The 18,379-nt window shown below is 35.7% G+C and overlaps 1 protein-coding gene across 9 annotated transcripts in view; it reads right to left on the bottom strand.

Moving 5' to 3' along the window:
* PCNX1 (pecanex 1) overlaps positions 1 to 18,379 on the bottom strand; it is a 90,628-nt gene that overhangs the window by 49,451 nt on the left and 22,798 nt on the right. For 4 of the 9 annotated variants that reach the window (XM_039553268.1, XM_039553270.1, XM_039553271.1 and 1 more), the window contains 2 exons: positions 9,247 to 9,379; positions 4,535 to 4,719 (listed from right to left, as the gene is read on the bottom strand). The exons of 2 other annotated variants lie outside the window; for them this stretch is intronic. In XM_039553268.1, coding sequence (XP_039409202.1) covers positions 4,535 to 4,719; positions 9,247 to 9,379 — 318 coding nt within the window. The remainder of the gene's footprint in view (positions 1 to 4,534; positions 4,720 to 9,246; positions 9,380 to 18,379) is intronic. 3 more of the 9 variants (XM_039553272.1, XM_039553273.1, XM_039553269.1) reach the window with 2 other exon arrangements.

The raw sequence follows: 18,379 nt of genomic DNA, 5'->3' as shown, positions 1-18,379 counted from the left end.
CTCTGAAATACTTTGAATAGCATCATATTGAATAAGTTTAAGAAAATATTTTCTCTCTAAAGCCTGTAGTTTTATCAAGTTGTGAACAAATGAGAGACTCCAAAGATTATTTTGCAAACCAGGAAATATGATCAATAGCATGTTTGCCCACTCAACATAAGTGTCTACAACTTCTCCACACACAGACAAAAAAAAAAAAAAAAAAAAAAAAAAAAAAAAAAAAAAGGAGAGCTGTAAGTTCTTAGCAAATTAAGGTCAGCCAAAACATATTCCATTTGGACCAGGTTACAATAACAAACTAAGACACTGATACTCAAGGGCACAAGTTCAAAATAGATCATTCTGACATGGAGAAGAAAAGACAAAGGTATTTCCTTTGAAGCAAGTTTCCTTGTTCCAAAAGACCAAAATATGTCATCACCACATGCAGAGACAACCATGTAATAGTTCACACTGTATGAACTCATGTTCCCACAGTTAAGGGCATCAACAAAAGCAATAGGCTGATGAGCTTACACAGACAAGACCTGGAAGACTTAAGTAGCTCAGGATTTAACTAAAATGGGGCTCTGATGGTTTCCTCAGGTAAGTTATCTTCAGTTTGCTTCCCAGTTTTACATCTAATAAACATTACTTTTACTCAAGCCTCTCAGACTAATTCACATGCAAAGGCTTACTGACATGTTGAAATCTGTATCATCATTAGATCCCCATATATTTGTCTACTGCTTCAGTCAGTATTTTTAAAATCCTAGTCAGCAAAACCACAGTCATTAGAATTTGGCTACTTGGAAGACTGCTAGGAGCTTTACTTCCAAAGGTCAAAATTTTACCATCAGCTATGGTATGAAGACTTACATATTTTCAGTTAGAACACTTCAAAGCAGCTCATTTTTTGTTCCTATATGAAGTTTGTCAAAAGAAGAACTTAACCTATTATACCAAATTCCACACTACAACATGGATATTTTCCATAGGAATAATGGGAAGTGAATATTTATTTTCTACATGTACCTTGGAACATGCTCCCACATCCATCCCAAATAAACTACACCCATTTAATTAAAAAAAGGCACTGAGTAACTGCTTCTAAATTGGTTTTAATCAAGTAAGTAACCAGTGAATACATTTGTCTTTAGAGAAAAGTTTTGATATTCAAAACCATTTAACTGCCTTCATGAATTAAAATACTTAAATCTGAAAGATTATTGCTTGTTATACAAACAGTACAACCAGAAGTCCAACATAGCAGCATAATTGTCTTGTAAAACTCTAGATGAGCAGTTCTCTTTAAGCACAAAAGCAATTTAAAAAAATAATCTAGCCAAGGACAAGAGTGTGTTATTTCACCCCTGATTCAGACACTGGGCATCTGTTCTAATAACTCAGTACCTGGATTCCTAACTACTTCACAAATTCTAATTTGAATTTAATCAGTCTTCACTGCAAGGACTGAAAAATCCCACCTGTTTAGAGAATCATATATTAGTGAGAACAAAAAGCATCACTACTGCCACACTGTGCTCTGAAAACCATCATTCACTTAAGTCATAGCACATGCTTTGTTGCTTTTGTGATTTGTATATCAACCCTGCCTATAATCATGGCATTTGGTTTGCCACCTTTCCTTTCTGTCCTGCATTCCTTCTATGATTTATTTCATATTTTCTGCTCCACATCAAGCTGCTTTTCCATCCCTTCAAGTTCTTCCCCCCTCAGCCCTCCAACAACATAATTGACAAAAATCTTCCTACTTTGAACCTGGAAGACTGAAGATAATGCCTCAAAGCATCTCTTGCCTTACTCCCAGAGCAATGCCCAGTTAAAGACAACTGCATCATCACCAGGCCACGTGTGGGACAGGTATAATACAGTGAGGCTCATCCTAGGTAAAAAAAGCCACCAGAATCAAATTAACAGACAAGAAACTTTAAAGCAAACAAAACCAAAAATTGTGTGTCTTGTTAAGTGCTGCAGCTTGACATCAACACAAGTAGAAAAAATGTAGAAGCAGACACTGCATTGGTAAAGGAAAACATGAGCCCTATATGTGAAGGCTTTTAAAGTAAATTAATACATGCCTTGCTTGCCTTTCCAAGAGGATTTGAATTAAGAAAATAAACTCTTATGCAGTGGACAGAGAAATATAACCCCATCTGCTATGTTTGTCATTGATATGTCCAGTTGGTGTAAACCAGATTTTGTTTCCATATATTTCCCCACTATTTTCAGGATTTTTTTTTGCCCTGGGCAGTCACAATGATTTCCACAGTAACACAGAATTGGTCATATCTCCTTCATTGCTTTAATTTTTATTCTGATGCTGATCAAGGAAAAAAAAACCAACTACAACCTTCTCCCAACCCAAACCACAGACAATCTAAAGTAATAGGGTCCTCTTTCACAGTAAGATATCTTGGGATAACAGAGCAAAACCAAGAGCCTTAGACTCAATGGAAACAGAAAAATAGTGTTACTTCATCCCTGAGTGTTTAAAAAAAACCCCCAAAACAACAAAAAACCCCCCAAAGAAACTAACCACATTTCCTTTATAAGGAAAGATACTTTCTTGTCAGGCTGGATAAAGGAATCATTCACACGAAAGCTTGCACCATTTTGCCAACTATTTTACTCTTAACAAAAGATAGCACCTGTTACACAAAACCTGCTACACAAACTGGAAAATTTCATTTTGCTAAAATAACACAAGAAGACCCTGCCTATAGCAGCTGCTTTCTCTCAAAGGATTCTAAACAAGACTCTCAGAGTTTCAAACCAGGAAACAAATCCCTATTATACATCAGATTTGTATCTAGCAGACCCTGGAAGTTTTATGCCTCCCAAAGACAATGTGATGTCCCGTATAATTGTAAGCACAATATGGACAAAGTTTCAGAAGAATTGAGTCATACAAATTTTTGAAGACTCCAATACACAATAAATACAATGAATACACCTTTTTAGAGAGCCTGAATGCCATGCTGAATTTCATATATGATCTACTTTGATTTCTGCTACAGCATAGTAATATAAGCTCTTAAATAATGTAGACCTACGTTGTGTATTAAATAGCAAATTCTACAGAACTCAACTGTCTTATTTTGGGTAAGATGAACCAAATCCTTCAAATAAATAATGGCAGCCTCAAGAATGTATCTCAACATTAACCTTAGACAGATATAACCAGTATAACAATTTCAGAATTATATTTCAAATATATTTTTTCAAATAAGAAATAAGAGTCCAAATTAAATAAAGAAAATGAGTTTCACGTGACAAGTTTTCATAGTTGAGAGACACATACAAGTACTGAGATTGAAACAATAACACTTCTATCTAGAAAACAGTAAAGCAACAGAATCTACAATGAAAATGATTAGATAACTAGATCATATGTATTTATTACATCTGTAGTTAAATTCTATAAAATATCTCAGTAGGTCAAGGTGGTTTTCAGTTTTGCTAATATTCAATTTTTCCTTATGTTGCAGCTAGATGATGCAGAAGAACGAAGAACTCAGTCAAACTCACATTTAAATGGTTACCAGAGACTGGCAACTCCTGGAGTCTTCCCCATTAGTGGGGTAACATGACAACTCACTTATCTTTTAGAACTGGGTTACAGAAAGGTCTGAAACAAATGCTTTGTCAGTGTTCTGATCAAACCTGTACTTTTAGGTTACTACAGCTGACAGCTGCTCAAAATTCCATCACTAATAATTGTCAGTGTTCAAGATGCCCATTTCAGTAATTCAAGGAAGAGTTACATATTAATGATGAAGTCATAAGTAATTCACGCCATGTACAGACAGCTGCAAAGACCCCTGCCAGGAATTTTTCCAAACCTGCCCCTGTACTACTATGTGGCAGATCAGTCATTTATTAAGACCATCTTAACTTCTCCCTAGCAATTTTATTAGCTGCGTAGAAGTTAATTAAGATGTTAATAATCAAGAATACTACATAAAATGGACCATGAAGAACTAAGGGGCACTATAAAGCTCCATAAAATAATGACATTTGATATAAGAAAGAGTCCAGATTTACTTCCAATACCAAGCTCCTAAATTAAGGTGTACATTAAAAGCAAAGCATTCATTTACATAAGTATTTCTTTTTTGAACAGCAGCTAAGCAACTCATCTAAAAAAGGTAAGATCAAGAATTCTTAGGAGCCATAAGTTTTTTTTTTTTCAGGAACCAGAAGATCCCCAAAGTCTCCATCTCTGCTCAACTTCCTGCAAGACCACAAGAAAAATTTATTACTTGTGTTACATTGTTCAAATCAAGAAAGCTCTCACACCATCATTACTTGTATCTATGTCTCCTTCTTTCTCATCATGCATTTGTTACATAAAGTGTCCAGAAAAGGCGATTGACAAAGGCAACAAACTGATGAACAATATGGCCTTCCTAAAACACACCTACATGATTCAGAAACAAAGCTCAGGTTAGCTGATTTTCACTGCATTATTACCAATAAATCTGCCGTATTAAAACTTCCATGTCACCAAGGTTACATAAGGCCTGCATACCAAGTTCATCGTGCAAACTGCTACCGCCTACAGCAGATGCAGTGGCATGTGATGCTTCTAAGTGGACACTCCCATTTCTCACCAGCAAGGAGGCGCTAGCACCGGGCACAGCTGCCTGGGAAGGGGGGCGGGACTGCACTCTGACCTGGGAGGAGCACTGCTGGCCTTGCTGACCATCTTGAAGGCTACGAGAAAACACGCATTGGGGATACATTACCAGAAAGAAGTGAAAAAGAGCCAGAAGTGAAGCAAAACAAGATTTTTCAGTTTAAAGAGGAAAACTTTTTAAAAGAGTATAGTAGCATTAAGCAGCCAATAGGTAGGGTTAAAGTAACCCCTAAGTTCTGTGTAACAGAGTATTTAGGCACTAGTTACATCAACTAATCTAGAGATACTGTTCCTGTCAACTTCTTAGAAGTAGTAGTGCTTTCTAGTTATCTCCCCAAGTCACCCAACAGGCATACTCTTGCAAGTCTTAATTTCCTAAGGGTGCAAAAGCAAATTACTGGTGGTTAGTTTAACTATAGACTAACCTGAGGTATCACCTATATTTACTACTGACTACTCCAGTCTTCTCACATAAGTTGGGGTCCTTTTTGCTTATTCAGGCATGACTTGATCAGCTGTTTAGCTGGCTGTTTAGGGGGTTTTTTTATTAGTCACAGGACAACACCTTTCTTATTATTAATCCATACTCTAACCAGAAAACATTTTTAAGCTTTGTTAATGGCCATATGATATCACAGACCTTGTCGATAACCAAAGGAATATGTTTGATTCAGAACTACTTTGAACGTATTAAGACTCTCTATAGAAAGTTATTAATTGGCAAAAATTTTAAGTTGATTCTGAAGTTATTTTGAAGTAATAGCAAAAGCTTTATTACTCACCAAAACACAGGTTTTAAAAAGTCAACCTGGGCTTCAGAGAAATTCGTACATTTATAGTTATGAGCAGACAATGTTTGAAAATGTTAATTCTCTTCACAGACTTCCATTACAAAACTACTTTATAAAGCTATTTACTAAAGCTAGATTTTTAAATAGCTTTTTTAATATTAAATTTTTAATATTAGATATGACAAAGTGTCACTATATATCAGACCATCTTTGCAAGAGCAGTGGTTTTATTATCCTTCATTTTGTGGATTTAAAGAATTTATATTATACAGTCATTAGCTGTGGCATTATCTTAGATAAAAGGTTTTGTATTTTAAAGACTGGAAAATAGCTTAAGCACTCTTTTGAAGAACAATATGTACCACCTGCTTTTAACACTTCACTATTTACAGTGTGATGCTACAGTTGGCAAATGAGGCAACTAAAAAAAAAAATCTTACTAAGTTGAAGGGTTATATCTGATGTACTTGCTTTTAACAGTATTTTCTACATCACCTACTTTTCAGTTCTTTTGTTAGAGCATCACTGGAAAACAAAATATGGATAAGAATAGGTGTTAAGAAAAGCTCATGCAAAATAATGCAGACATGCACACAGCTCAGGAGGATAAGAACTGCAACTCATTTATTGTATTCTAACGTATTTTAATCTGAAATTCAAATTCAGTGTTTTGTCACTGTACACAAGGCTTTCAGTGAGCAATGCAGCAACAAAAGCCCTAGGGAAGTTCACAGATGCGCCAACCTTCACTGTGTTCTTTAAGTGTTATCAGCAACACCAAAACAATGCTAAACAATGCTGCTTTCCCATAAATAGCAGGTACATATCAAGAGGTATATACACAGCTGCCCTTTGAATAGTTATCCAAATCTGTCACAATTAAAAAATCCCACCAAAGTATTGATGTCAACTAATTGCACAGATATGCAAAAAAGGTGCTTATTCTCTGACTAACTGATAATTGTAAAAATAAAATTCTGCTTCATATAGTCACTTACACACATGCATACACCACTGACTACATGGGATGCCAATGCATACTTATTTTTTAAGTGCCCAAAACACTGCTGACATTTAGACAGGACAAAAGCAGGGGTAGATGGTATTTTATGGGGGATTTGGGTTTGTTTTGTTTTTAAGGTTACCAGGCAAAATAATCTTGTGTCTAATTTAGCATCAAACTATCAGATATTACTAGACCAGGTTTTACTTGTTTACCATTGCCAAACTCACACATATATAATGTCATTGTCTTTTCCTAAAGATTTCACAGAAGAAATGAGAAGTAATTGCAATCATGGATAGGAAATTTAAAAAGAAATCACGTTTAATGCAACGCGTCCTAGGGACCATTCCCCCAACATCCAATTTTATGACAGAGTTAGAAGATTAGAGATTAAAGTTTTGCTGGCAAGAATAAGAAACACATATCATCAGGGCAACTAAAGATTAGTAAATCTAATACTCTTAGAAGTTAAATATCTGAAGTAATGGATTAGCAATATCAGAAACTAGACTGGGGCAGCTCACCAACAGCATACAGGAGTGATGTCAGTACAATCACAGCAATATTTTGAAAACTTCTTAGTGGTAACCGGCTAAAAATGTCTCTTTATTTCTTCACATTTGTTCTTTAGGCATAATTTCTTTTCTTTTAAATCTTTCTTAAGGGTCTCCTCCTTCCAGTAACACAGAATTTACACTAAAATTAAGCCACCCATACAGAGGAAAGGTTTTTTTTTTAGACTGTTCATCTAGAAATTAGAACACTAATAAATTTTTTTTTTCAGATACATTCAACAGTTGATAGCTCAAATGGAATTTGTGTCAAACAAATATGAAAGCACTTTGGTGTCTGGTTGGGCAATTTAACTCCACTCCAAGGAGCAGTCATTTAGCATCACGAACAGCACTTTGAGTAAATTAACCTCACTAAGTACTCAATTCTGATTATGTTTATATTATGAAGTATTTTTGGTAATGTATGTCATTATGTTAGTGAAAGTACAGTAAGCAGTTTGGGTTTTTTTAATTTAGAATGGAACAAACTTACATAACAAAGATGCTTAGAGGAAATACAAGGCTAGAATATTTAACCTGCTATTTCACCCTTGAACATCTTGTCTGATTGAAAAGTTACTCCCACTTCACAAAGTGAAATTCATGGTTCACAAAGTTACTTCACAGTCTCTCACTGAAGTCAAGCTAAAGCCATGGGAACCTTAATGACTGCACTAACATGTGAAATGAGGCAGCTGTCAACCACAGTTTAAAACAGTCCTTTATTTTCCCTACTTTATACCTACAAGAAAGGAAACACTTTTCTAACTAATACACAGTTGAGGAGCTTGCATCAGTCTGCACAGCCTCTTATGCAGCAATACACAAAACTGCACTACCCTCCTTTATAAAAAGGAAAACAAAAAAAAAATCAGAGGCAAGTGAAAGCAACCAGTTAAAGCAAAAGCGATCTGAAAGAATACAAAGTTCTATCATCCTCCACTATGAAGTAAATCACTAGCTTGAAGTTGAACACCCTACATTCAGCAAGACCAAAAGCTTAACAAAAAAATTCTGAAATTACATGATTAGTGCTTCATACTGCACTAGCCACTAAAAACACACCTAACTAGTTTCAGTTCTTGATATGACAAAAGTCAATCCTTCACTTGTTAGATTTCTAGGTACCATTCTTGCAATCCCCCTGTGCCTGAGGAAAATTTGCAAATGCAGTCCCTCAAGTATTTCAGTGATATGACAAAGATAGCACAATTCTTCTGCCATCCTCTATTGTAAGTATCTTCTTTTTACTTGTTCAGTTTCTACAGCTTTCACTAGTTCAAAAAAATTACATAAATATTCCCAAAACACAAAAACAGTTTAGCATACAAAGGAAGAATATATAACATATTCAATTACTCCTACATATTTATCACATAACTGAAGGAAGCATTACTTTGATACTTATAGGGGATGTTCTTACAGGTCATGTTCTCCTCACCAGATTCTCCAATATCATAAGCAACCAAAAAATTGAAAGACTTAAAACACAAGTTTAAAAACTTATTGTGGCTGCTGTTTCTACTGTTCAGGCTGACAGATCAAACAGAGCCACTGTATGTAACAAATCACTAGGCTGAGCATTGTAAACAAAGGGGCAGTAAAGGCTGGGGGACTCCTGAGATACATGTACACAGTACATTTCAAACATTGCTGAGGCATGCAAAGTGCCACACAATTAGATTTAATACTAAGCAATACTGGGCATTCTATTCACTTCATTATTTCTCTTCTGCTGTAAAAAGCTGCAGATCTTCATAAAGGTTTACCTGTATTTCAGATTTGGAGCCTCCATATGTACTTAGCTCTTTATAACGTTCTGTCACTTTGCTTATCTCTCACAATCTACAGATGTGAAGCATGATCACAGAACTAGTCCCTAATGCTTACTTTCTTCAAGAAAACCAAAATGGGGAGTGCTGATACTGTTATCTTGGGTTTTTCTCATTGATTGAAAGTAAAAGTTTCTAAAATTTTTGATAAAAACCACTGAGGCTAAGTTTGTTAACATTAGTTAATTTTTATATCAATCTGAAAACAGCTGTAACATGTTAGAGACTGACTATCCTGATCATTTTTAAAATAGTGCCACAGATACATGCACAATTCAACAAGCCCACAGTGACATGCAGTGACAGCTCAAGGTTATGGTGGGGAAGGAAGTAAAAAGTGCTTTTCTGGCAACACTGGTGGGTGTGGGGAAGTGGTCTGCTGCATGCATGCTAAATATGGTGGAACATTTAGATACCCTACCTGAGGGGTGATCCGATGAGCAATGTAGGAGGGGTAGGGTTACTCCCTGCATTGTGCCGGCGTCGTACTGCCTGACGCCTAAATGTGCTGCGTTCACGGCGAAATGTCACTGTCTCCTCGCTGGCTTGTGCTGCTGCATCAAGACAGACTTTAGGTCAAATAAGAACCCATCCTAGTTACGTACACAGTAACTTAAGACTCCTCTCTTCCCTCTGACCCTCCCCAAGTTAACAACTTGACTTGCAACAACAAAAGTAGCTTATGCCCTAACTGTTCAAATAAGCTGCCTCAAGACAGGATCACAACACACAGTTATTAGCAAACATCTCAGGGGTTGGGGGAGTGTTCTTGAATATACAGCTTTTTTTTTTTTACCCCAGATCCAAACAGCCAGGTTGCAAAAGATAGCCCAAATCTTTTCTGTTTACACATGGCAGGAAGAGACAACTGACCTCACCCTTTATCTCACTGAACAGATAATTAAGAAGAAGCCTAAAGGACAACCGAAGTTGTCTACCACTTCTCACCATTATCTTCTCAATTTTATAACTTCTAACAAATAGGTAGGGTTGAGGTTAACCTCATCACAACTCTTTCAGGAGACAAAACAAGAGGGGCTTCTTTTTTTTTTTTTTCTCATAAGCATCAAGGGATACATGTTGCTCCTTCTAGACTAGTTACAATATAATTTACGGAGGCAGGAGGTTGAGAGTAAGTGAGAGTACTTTTTTTGTAAGGACTGATGGTTTTGTTATTTCAACTCCCCAAACAAAAGGTTTGGTTATAAAGCAACATCATAAAAACCAGTTTGTATGTACTCAAGGGATTAAAATATTTATCTACATATTATCCCCCAAAATCCAGCTGTGTTCCTTAAGCTCTACAGTCTGAACAGCTTCAGATTTGGACTGCTTCATGGTGTGTCTACAATCTGAGAATTCTTCCTCCTAAGCCAAGGAAGCTCCTAGCCATTTTGAATGCAGAGCACTAAAGAGCTCAAAAACGAATGGGCCACAGAGCAAATAGGGTTTGGCAGGCAAGTGAAGGAAGAGAAAAAAAAATTGACATGAAGTCAGTGCAAGAGGAGAATCACTACCTTGACAGGGAAGTCACAACCTGGTAGCCAAGAAGGCTGTACTAGAGTGAGAAAACCAAGAATTCTGTCAAACAAAAAAAACAAACACCCCCTCTCCCCCACCCCAAAAAAACCCCCAAAACACAGAGAGCAATGGCAGAAATACTACAGGCAGAGTAACCCATACGCACCTCAGCACATTTCAAGTTACAACACTGCTGTCATTAAGCTTTCAACACTTACCAGCAAAGATTCTAATGCTGGTCTACAGGAAACAACAACCTATAACAACCTACTACTGTTGTGTAGTACTGCCATAGCTCAAGCAATAAAGACTGAAGCAAGAGTTTAATTCCCATGAACCACAGGTTACCAAATGAATTCTCTGAGGCTATAATCTATAGTTTGCTTTAAAACAAAAGAAGCTACATGAAGAGATACACTTCAACACCAACATTCAAGTTACAAGCATTTCATTACCAAAACTAGAGAAGTTAAGGGCATCCTTAATTCAGTCCTTTCCTGTACTTTCAGGAAAATGAGGGATTGCTCATTCTCTCCTCATTCCTCTCCACAAGTGTTTTCACAATTCTAATAATGAATAGATTATACTACCTTTTCAGGGTATTTCAGCAAGAATTCAATAGATTTCTCCTGTGGTTTAATATACAGCTTTATTTTAATACACTGCCTAATTTCTTAAAGCATTTCTTCGTAGCTCTCATACTTGAAGTACAAAGCAAGTGAGTCACACTAAAGACAGACTGAATCCTGACACGACGTCAAAACTGCCCATTAATTTTGGGTGACAATTTGTAAAGCTCATTTTTTCTAGGATACACATCAGCATATAAAAATTCGTATTTACAACACAGCTACCACTGAGTTCAGATGTAAAAGCAATTCTGATAATCAGACCATAGTTAAGCAACATGAAATAAAGAACAGCGACTAGTCATAACTGCAGTGTAAGTATCTGAATTACTATTACCATTAAAACATGGTAAACATCAGCATTGCATCTTAATTACCATTTGCAACTACTTAGCAAAAGCAGTGTTCAAGTGCAATTCTTTAAGGTAGCATACTTAACACTGACATCTGTTTTTCTTTAATAAACATCATCTTCTGCAATAACTGAAGCAGAGACTATGGAAACACAATAGGTCCTTCCTATATAGCTCCAATTTATCACTAAAGCAAGTCTATCTCAGAACTAACAGAGGCAATGTCCTGTGAGGAAACTAGAGATACAAATGTGCTTGAAGATAAAATAAAATGAAAAAAACTCCTATGTACTTGGGGATTAAATTCAAAGCTGTACAGGCAAACAGCTTTGGGATTTTCTAACCTTTTATTATCTCATTTTAACTTTTAAAATCAAAGTAGATTTTGGTGTAGCTTTCTACCTGTTTTACCATGGGATTTTTGATTTATCATCTTCAAACTTTTGTTCAATGCACATCTTTTATACACACTCTTCCTGAATGTAGGTGGTGACATCCAGGGTCACTACACGACTCAACAAGTTTTTGAAAAGACTGCACGGCTTTTCAGACCAACAAGCTTCAAGTCTGCTAACATTACCCAACATTGCAAGAAACTGCATGTTGAAAACATGACTAAGGAAGTTAAAAAAAAAAAAAAGCTAGCTGAGCAAAGAGGATTAGCACGAAGTGTGGAAAGCCAAACTGAGCAAAGTTTGCTTTTGGTTGTACAGGAAAACCAAAGGGGTTGTGGTTTTATTTTCTTTGTTGTATTGGTCTTTTTCATTTGCTCAGTTTTGGGGAGGCTTTTTGGTGGTTTTTTTTTTTAATATTTCATAAAAGACACACAATTTAAAATACATTTATACCAGTATGGAGAGCTATTTATGTTAATTCGTATTATTTGTGTTTCTACTTGCCCTTAATGAGGAGGAGCAGTGCAACTGCTTGTGAGTTCACCAGCAGGAAGTTAAGACAAAGTTCCTAACTTACCCTCTACAATGATCTGAGAGCAGTTTTTTCATCTTTTAATATAAATAAGCTTTCTTTAATATTTATGATGTGTCACACACTTCTCCAATACTGCTACTTAAAATAACTTATCCTAGTCTCCAGAAATGTAAGATCCAACATCTACAATCATGTACAAAATCTAGATATAACAGGAAGAGGTAACACAGGTAATGCTCTTAAAGTTCCTGCTTACTTTAGTTAAATCAGTAGAGGAAGACAAGCTTTTTAGCTTACAGAATGTTTGTTAAAAGGCGCTCTATGGGGTTTTTTTATTCTACACTTGTGTTGAATCACTACACTTAATGTCAAGAAATTTAAGCACTTCCTCTGCATGTTGTCATATGAATATGAGTCCCCAACATTATCTATTCTGAAGAACTGAAAAGTCATGTTTGAAGTTCAAGGTGCACAAATTACAAATACAAACCTACACCCCAGAGATCAATAATGTAAGAGGTGGAAACCTAGTGACAACCTTGTGGCAAACTTAACCCCTCACACACCTATTCCCAAATATAATACATTTAATTTCAAAGAAGAAATAATGACACTTGTATCTGTTAATGAATATGTTTGCACGGATGGTTGCATTAAAATTAATCTTTTTAACACTTCTGATTGGAAAAGAGCCAATTAGCAGTTACACACTTAAAAAGTCACATGGATATCATTTTGTCATCAGACACTTGAACTGATACCCTACATGAAACCTTTTTACATTCACCTGTGTAGCTTCTCTAGGTTTTAAACAGAACTGAAGACTCTCAGTTTTACACTACAACTACACAACTGTTGTGTAAGACACCTAGCTTTAAGAAACAAAGTACAAATATTTTCTTTTGAACAGGAACATTTATACAAAATCAAACCAAAACCTTTGCAACATCTCCCTGCAGCTAGTTACCACTGCTTTTAACCAAAACTTAGAACACAGAAGCTTAAGAAGCACAACATGCAAAAGCAGAACTGCCAAAATTTTATTGCATTGACAAGACCATTTCATTTTGCTACCAAAAAATGCTAAACCCAGTGCCTTACACAATTTCTGAAATACAGACAAATTCTCCATAAGAAGATTCCTGGAAAGATATGGTATGAAAGTAATACAAAGGTGAAGTATCCATGTGGAAAACCATAAAGTTCTTAGGATAAAAATTGCAAACATCAGTTTAACTAGAAAGCAAGAAAAAACCTACCACAGCAGAAAGTCTCCTACTCTTCTCAGGAAAGAAGGAAAAAAAAAAGAAACAACCAACCAAAAAACACTACACCCCTCTCCCCATCACTTAAAGCCTAGATGGTTTTGAACATTAGTCAGGTTAAGCATGGTTAAAGGTGCACACACAACCTGAGTGATGCTTGGACATGCCATTTCTCAGCCTACCAAATGGGAAATTGTGACCTAACTATTTTCAGTCACTAATTACTAAGCCTACAAATTCTCAGCAAGAGCTGGAATGAATAGTTTTTAGCTCATGCACTTACATAAGCAATGAAATCTGTCTTCTAACACAGAACATACTTTGCCAAACCAAACAGCTGAAATATTGTTCTTCTGTATTGAGCATCTGTATCTCATTCGTGTTCAAAACCTGAGAGAAGAAGTACTTCACATGCACTTACGGACTAGCACTATCATTCTCCTCACTGTTGAGGCATTTATAGTTTATTTTCACATGCCCTGACACTGTATTAAAAACCATACTTGAAAGATACCCAAGCAGAAAAAAGCAGTCTGTTCAGTCCGTATCTTCAGTATGCAGCTGTTTATCACCATGTTATTACACACCTTAATAAAACCTACAGTTGCAGTGATTACTTATACTTCTCTGATTAAAAAAAAAATCAAAATATTGGCTCAGAGTATTATAACTTACTGTGGATATTTAATGAAAAATATCACTAATGACTACTTCTGAAGAACAGAGATGTGGGCAGCAAATGAAAAACAATGAAGAACAGATCTCCAAGTTACAAACTTTTGCTAGAAAATAGTGCAGAAGAAAACAACACACAATTTAGGAAAGAAAGTAAAGCCCAAGACTTCAGTGTTGTGGTTGCATTTATTAAAAAAAAAAGTCTGAAACTAGCCTGGAGAAATATTTACAATTATGACAAAACAGTCACTACAACAATCTGAAAAGCAAAACACCATCAAGGAGGGAACAAGCAGGACAATAAAACCATCTGGTTTGAATTCTGAACCAAGTATTTTTACAGACCAGCTTGACAGTAAAATTTTTATACTAAGGCTAAAGATAAAACTAGGAGTCTTAGTTATTCTACTTCATTGTACTTTCCACTTGAATTATTCCACTTTTAAAAACATTAGGCTACTCACATAGACCTCTTGAATATAATGCTGATGGACTTCAGGTCAGAAGAACTAAAGCTAAACCTCATCTGATCCCCTGCCCAATACAGACCCTATACCCTGGGATTTGGGTATCGATACCTAGTATTATGTTCATGTAGTAGACAGACGTTTGTAATTGACATTAATCTGTATTAAAGTTAGTTCTGACTTTGCATTTAGGTTTATTCACCTTAAGGAAAAGTTGCTGTAAATCTTCAGAACACAGCATTTCCAGCATACGTGGCATACTATGTTAGTGTAGCATACACACAACATCATGACTGCATTACATGGCCTTAACTAAAAAACCAAATGTTAATTAGTGGCCAACTTCAATACATTCTGAAGTTTCATCTCACAGCTACATTTTGCAGCAATGTGAGCAATTCCATCACAGCTCAGAGCTTTCAGAATTTTCTTGCTTATATGCATACCAATAAACCCAGGTACATCTACAAAGTAGCATGAAGATGCAGCTTCATTTTTATCTAGTATCAAAAATTCCTATTCAGCTCCTGTTTGAGATGAATACTTAGCAAATACATGAGCAACACATGTCAACAAAATGGAACCACTATTCCCAAATCAAGCAAAAGTCATCTAATGAAAGCCTCTGTATTACCCATAAATACCAAAAAAGGGACAGAACAGGATCAAGTCCCCACAAAATTAACTAAAATTTTGCTTTACTAGAAGTGGTTAACAATTAATAGATGCATGACTCATTCCAAGTGTTATTTCATCGGTAAGTTCCAAAACTGCAGAAATTCCACAGTAGCCTCATATCATTCCCAACACTGTCTACATCTTTAAGTGTCTAAAGGTAGCTATCCGACCTCTACTGAGATGACAAGATATCCATCCAACATCAGAAGGAACTCTGCAAAACTCAACCTTCACACAAAAAAGCTGTGGCAGTACAGTATAATGCTTTCCAAGTCAGATATTGAAAAGGGCTAATAATAAAAATTCTGTCATGCTTGAACCAAATGTCATGTGCATTACAACTCCGCTAGTTAATATCTAAAAAATTCAAGTAATGGAATACAATCTTTTGCTTCCAATAAAGAATCTCATCCAGAAGAGAGCCCTTTCTACAGCTGATCTGCTTACCTGGGTCCAGTTACTGCTGGATACATTAATAGAGATAGCCAACACACATGCAACCTGATCACAGGAACTTCACACATTTTTCTGTTTCTACCATTTCTAAACTCCAATTTCTCATGCAAAACTGTTTGGTTTAGTCATTTGAGCATCAACTGGTAGATGCACAGAAAACAAGATCAGAAGCCCCATCTTCTGTAATTATATTAATTCTATCTGCAGGAAAACATAGCAAAAACTAAAGCCATCAGAAGCGTGGAACAGCTCTACAACACAGGCAATTGAGTCATGACATAGACCATATGCAGCATCAGCATAGTAGGAAAAAGTAATATATTGCTAGCAGCTGACATGACCATTGGCTGAATAACAGAGAACTGAATTTTAGTAATTGCAGGCAGACATGCTAAGCCTGTATGTACAAATACACACAGACTGAAGAGATGAACAGGTTTCCATGTGTCACATGAAACACAAGACTAATCCAAACTCACAAAGCCCTATTTTGCCTGCCTGTAGAGATGTACTGCAAACCTCAAAACACAGAAAACAGTATCAGCTGTTACTTCAATATTGCTATGCAATGTACAGAAGGAAAAATGCATCACACTACATGCAGTTTTATTTGTATCTCAAGAACTCTAAGTAAATAAACCTTAAATTACAGCAAGCTGTAAAACAGAGTAGCAACTTAAAGGGCACATCTTTTACAGTTAATATAGAACTGGAGAGAAGATTTGACTTTTCAGGCCAGCTCAAGTGCACAAAACATCACTGTGTTATATACAGCATTATGGCGGCTCTTTAAACAGTTACAAACAGCAATCCAGAAACAGCACACATCTGACACAAATGAGGCACAGGACAGTGCAAAGGGGGTATTTCCAAAATATCACTAGACATCTGAACAACTTCAACTAACCCATGACTCATCAATTCACTAGCTACTTTTGGAGTCTGAATAGTTAAACAAGGATAACTACTGTAAGACATCTTCCATTTTTTGTTACACATCCACCACATACACTTAACTTCAGAATGTTCAGATGCTGTTTCTCTGTATTTTGATGAATTGCAAATCCTATTCGAATGCACATACTATCTTACAGCAAGTGAGTCATTCACCACTTCCTGGCATAATAATAAAGAAATGAAACTACTAAGTTGTATCTGCAGAAGTGAAATATGTACAAGTTTGTATAGCATCCTGCTTAGTGGAAGATTAGTAAAGGCCATATCCATTACGAAACACATTTTAGCAGTTACACAAACAAGAATGTACTTCTTAGTTTAGTCCCTAAAGACTGAAGGATAAAATGAAGTTATAATTACTGATTTAAGTCATATTTGAAAAACAGGAACTGAAAGTTGCTGACTAGAAAAGAGGAGGTGGTATTAATATCAGTCTTTTAGTTATCCAGTGTGCACCTGTTAATTATTTGTTTCAGAAAGTTATCATAACCAATCACAGACATTTAAAAATATTTATATAAAATTATAAAACAATCCTTTCAGCAGGAGGTTGGACCAGACTACTTCTAAAAATCACATCCAACCAATATCCCTTGATCTTATGAAAATCCAAACTGTTTATTCTGTAATTCACCTGCAACAATAATTTCTTAATTCTCTCCAAAAAATTCTATACCTACATACATATAACATGTATTTATATTACACATGTATGTCTTTAAAAAACCTCCCAAAAGGTGAAGAAAAGTAGTAAGAAATATTGGCTATAAAGCAATTAGATGCTAAAGAGTTAAAACATTTTCTCCCATTACTATTAGTCATGGGTAAGTCTAAAGAAGAAAGCCACCACTAAAGATACACGTTACAAAACTTGTAATATAAGCTATAAATTTAGGGGAAAAAAACCCAACAAAACACACACAAGAAAAACCAGTAAAGAAGGACAGTATGAAGGAATTTGATTGATCATGAACAGATAAATGCAAAGAAATCACTGCCTTGGTGCTAGACAAGACTACATAAATTTAAGTAGTGCTAAAGAAAAGTAAGTCATAGTTTTGTTCTGCTTTCAAAACATTCATTTCTTATAGTCATAAAGGAAATACTTCCTTTTCTCTTGGAAGGAATAAACAATATACAGCAAGTGTTATTAACTATATCATGTCATCAGATCTGGAGAACTTGATTCCACATTGTTTCTTAGAGACATTCTACAACCCATAGAGAAGTACTACTTGGGTACTTGCCACTTATTAAAAATACTAACAACTTCAAAATGACCATGTAAAATTTTAAACTGGAAATTGATGAGGCCAGCAAAAATGACAGCAAGCCTTTCCTGCTTAAGCTGCTATAGATTTGCATCTTTAAGATTGCTTTGAAATGTGTTAAGGTTCGTCTGCCTCACTATTTCACTCTTCAAAAGTGCAATCAAAATATTTCACAATATACAGCATCTGTCTTACATTAATTCTTCCAGATTACTGACAAGTAGTAAGTACATACACAGTCTGACATGTTCTGAAAGATAAGGTATGTTAATCCTCCTTTGCACATAAAGAGAGAATCTTAACAGCTTTAAGCAGTAATAACACAAAACAAAAAGAAATCAAATTTTGCGCT

Source organism: Corvus cornix, chromosome 5 (genome assembly GCF_000738735.6).
Source record: "Corvus cornix cornix isolate S_Up_H32 chromosome 5, ASM73873v5, whole genome shotgun sequence".
NCBI classification, from domain to species: Eukaryota; Metazoa; Chordata; class Aves; order Passeriformes; family Corvidae; genus Corvus; species Corvus cornix.
The sequence above is the reverse complement of the archived record's forward strand: the minus strand, read 5'-3'. Positions and strand labels throughout refer to the sequence as shown.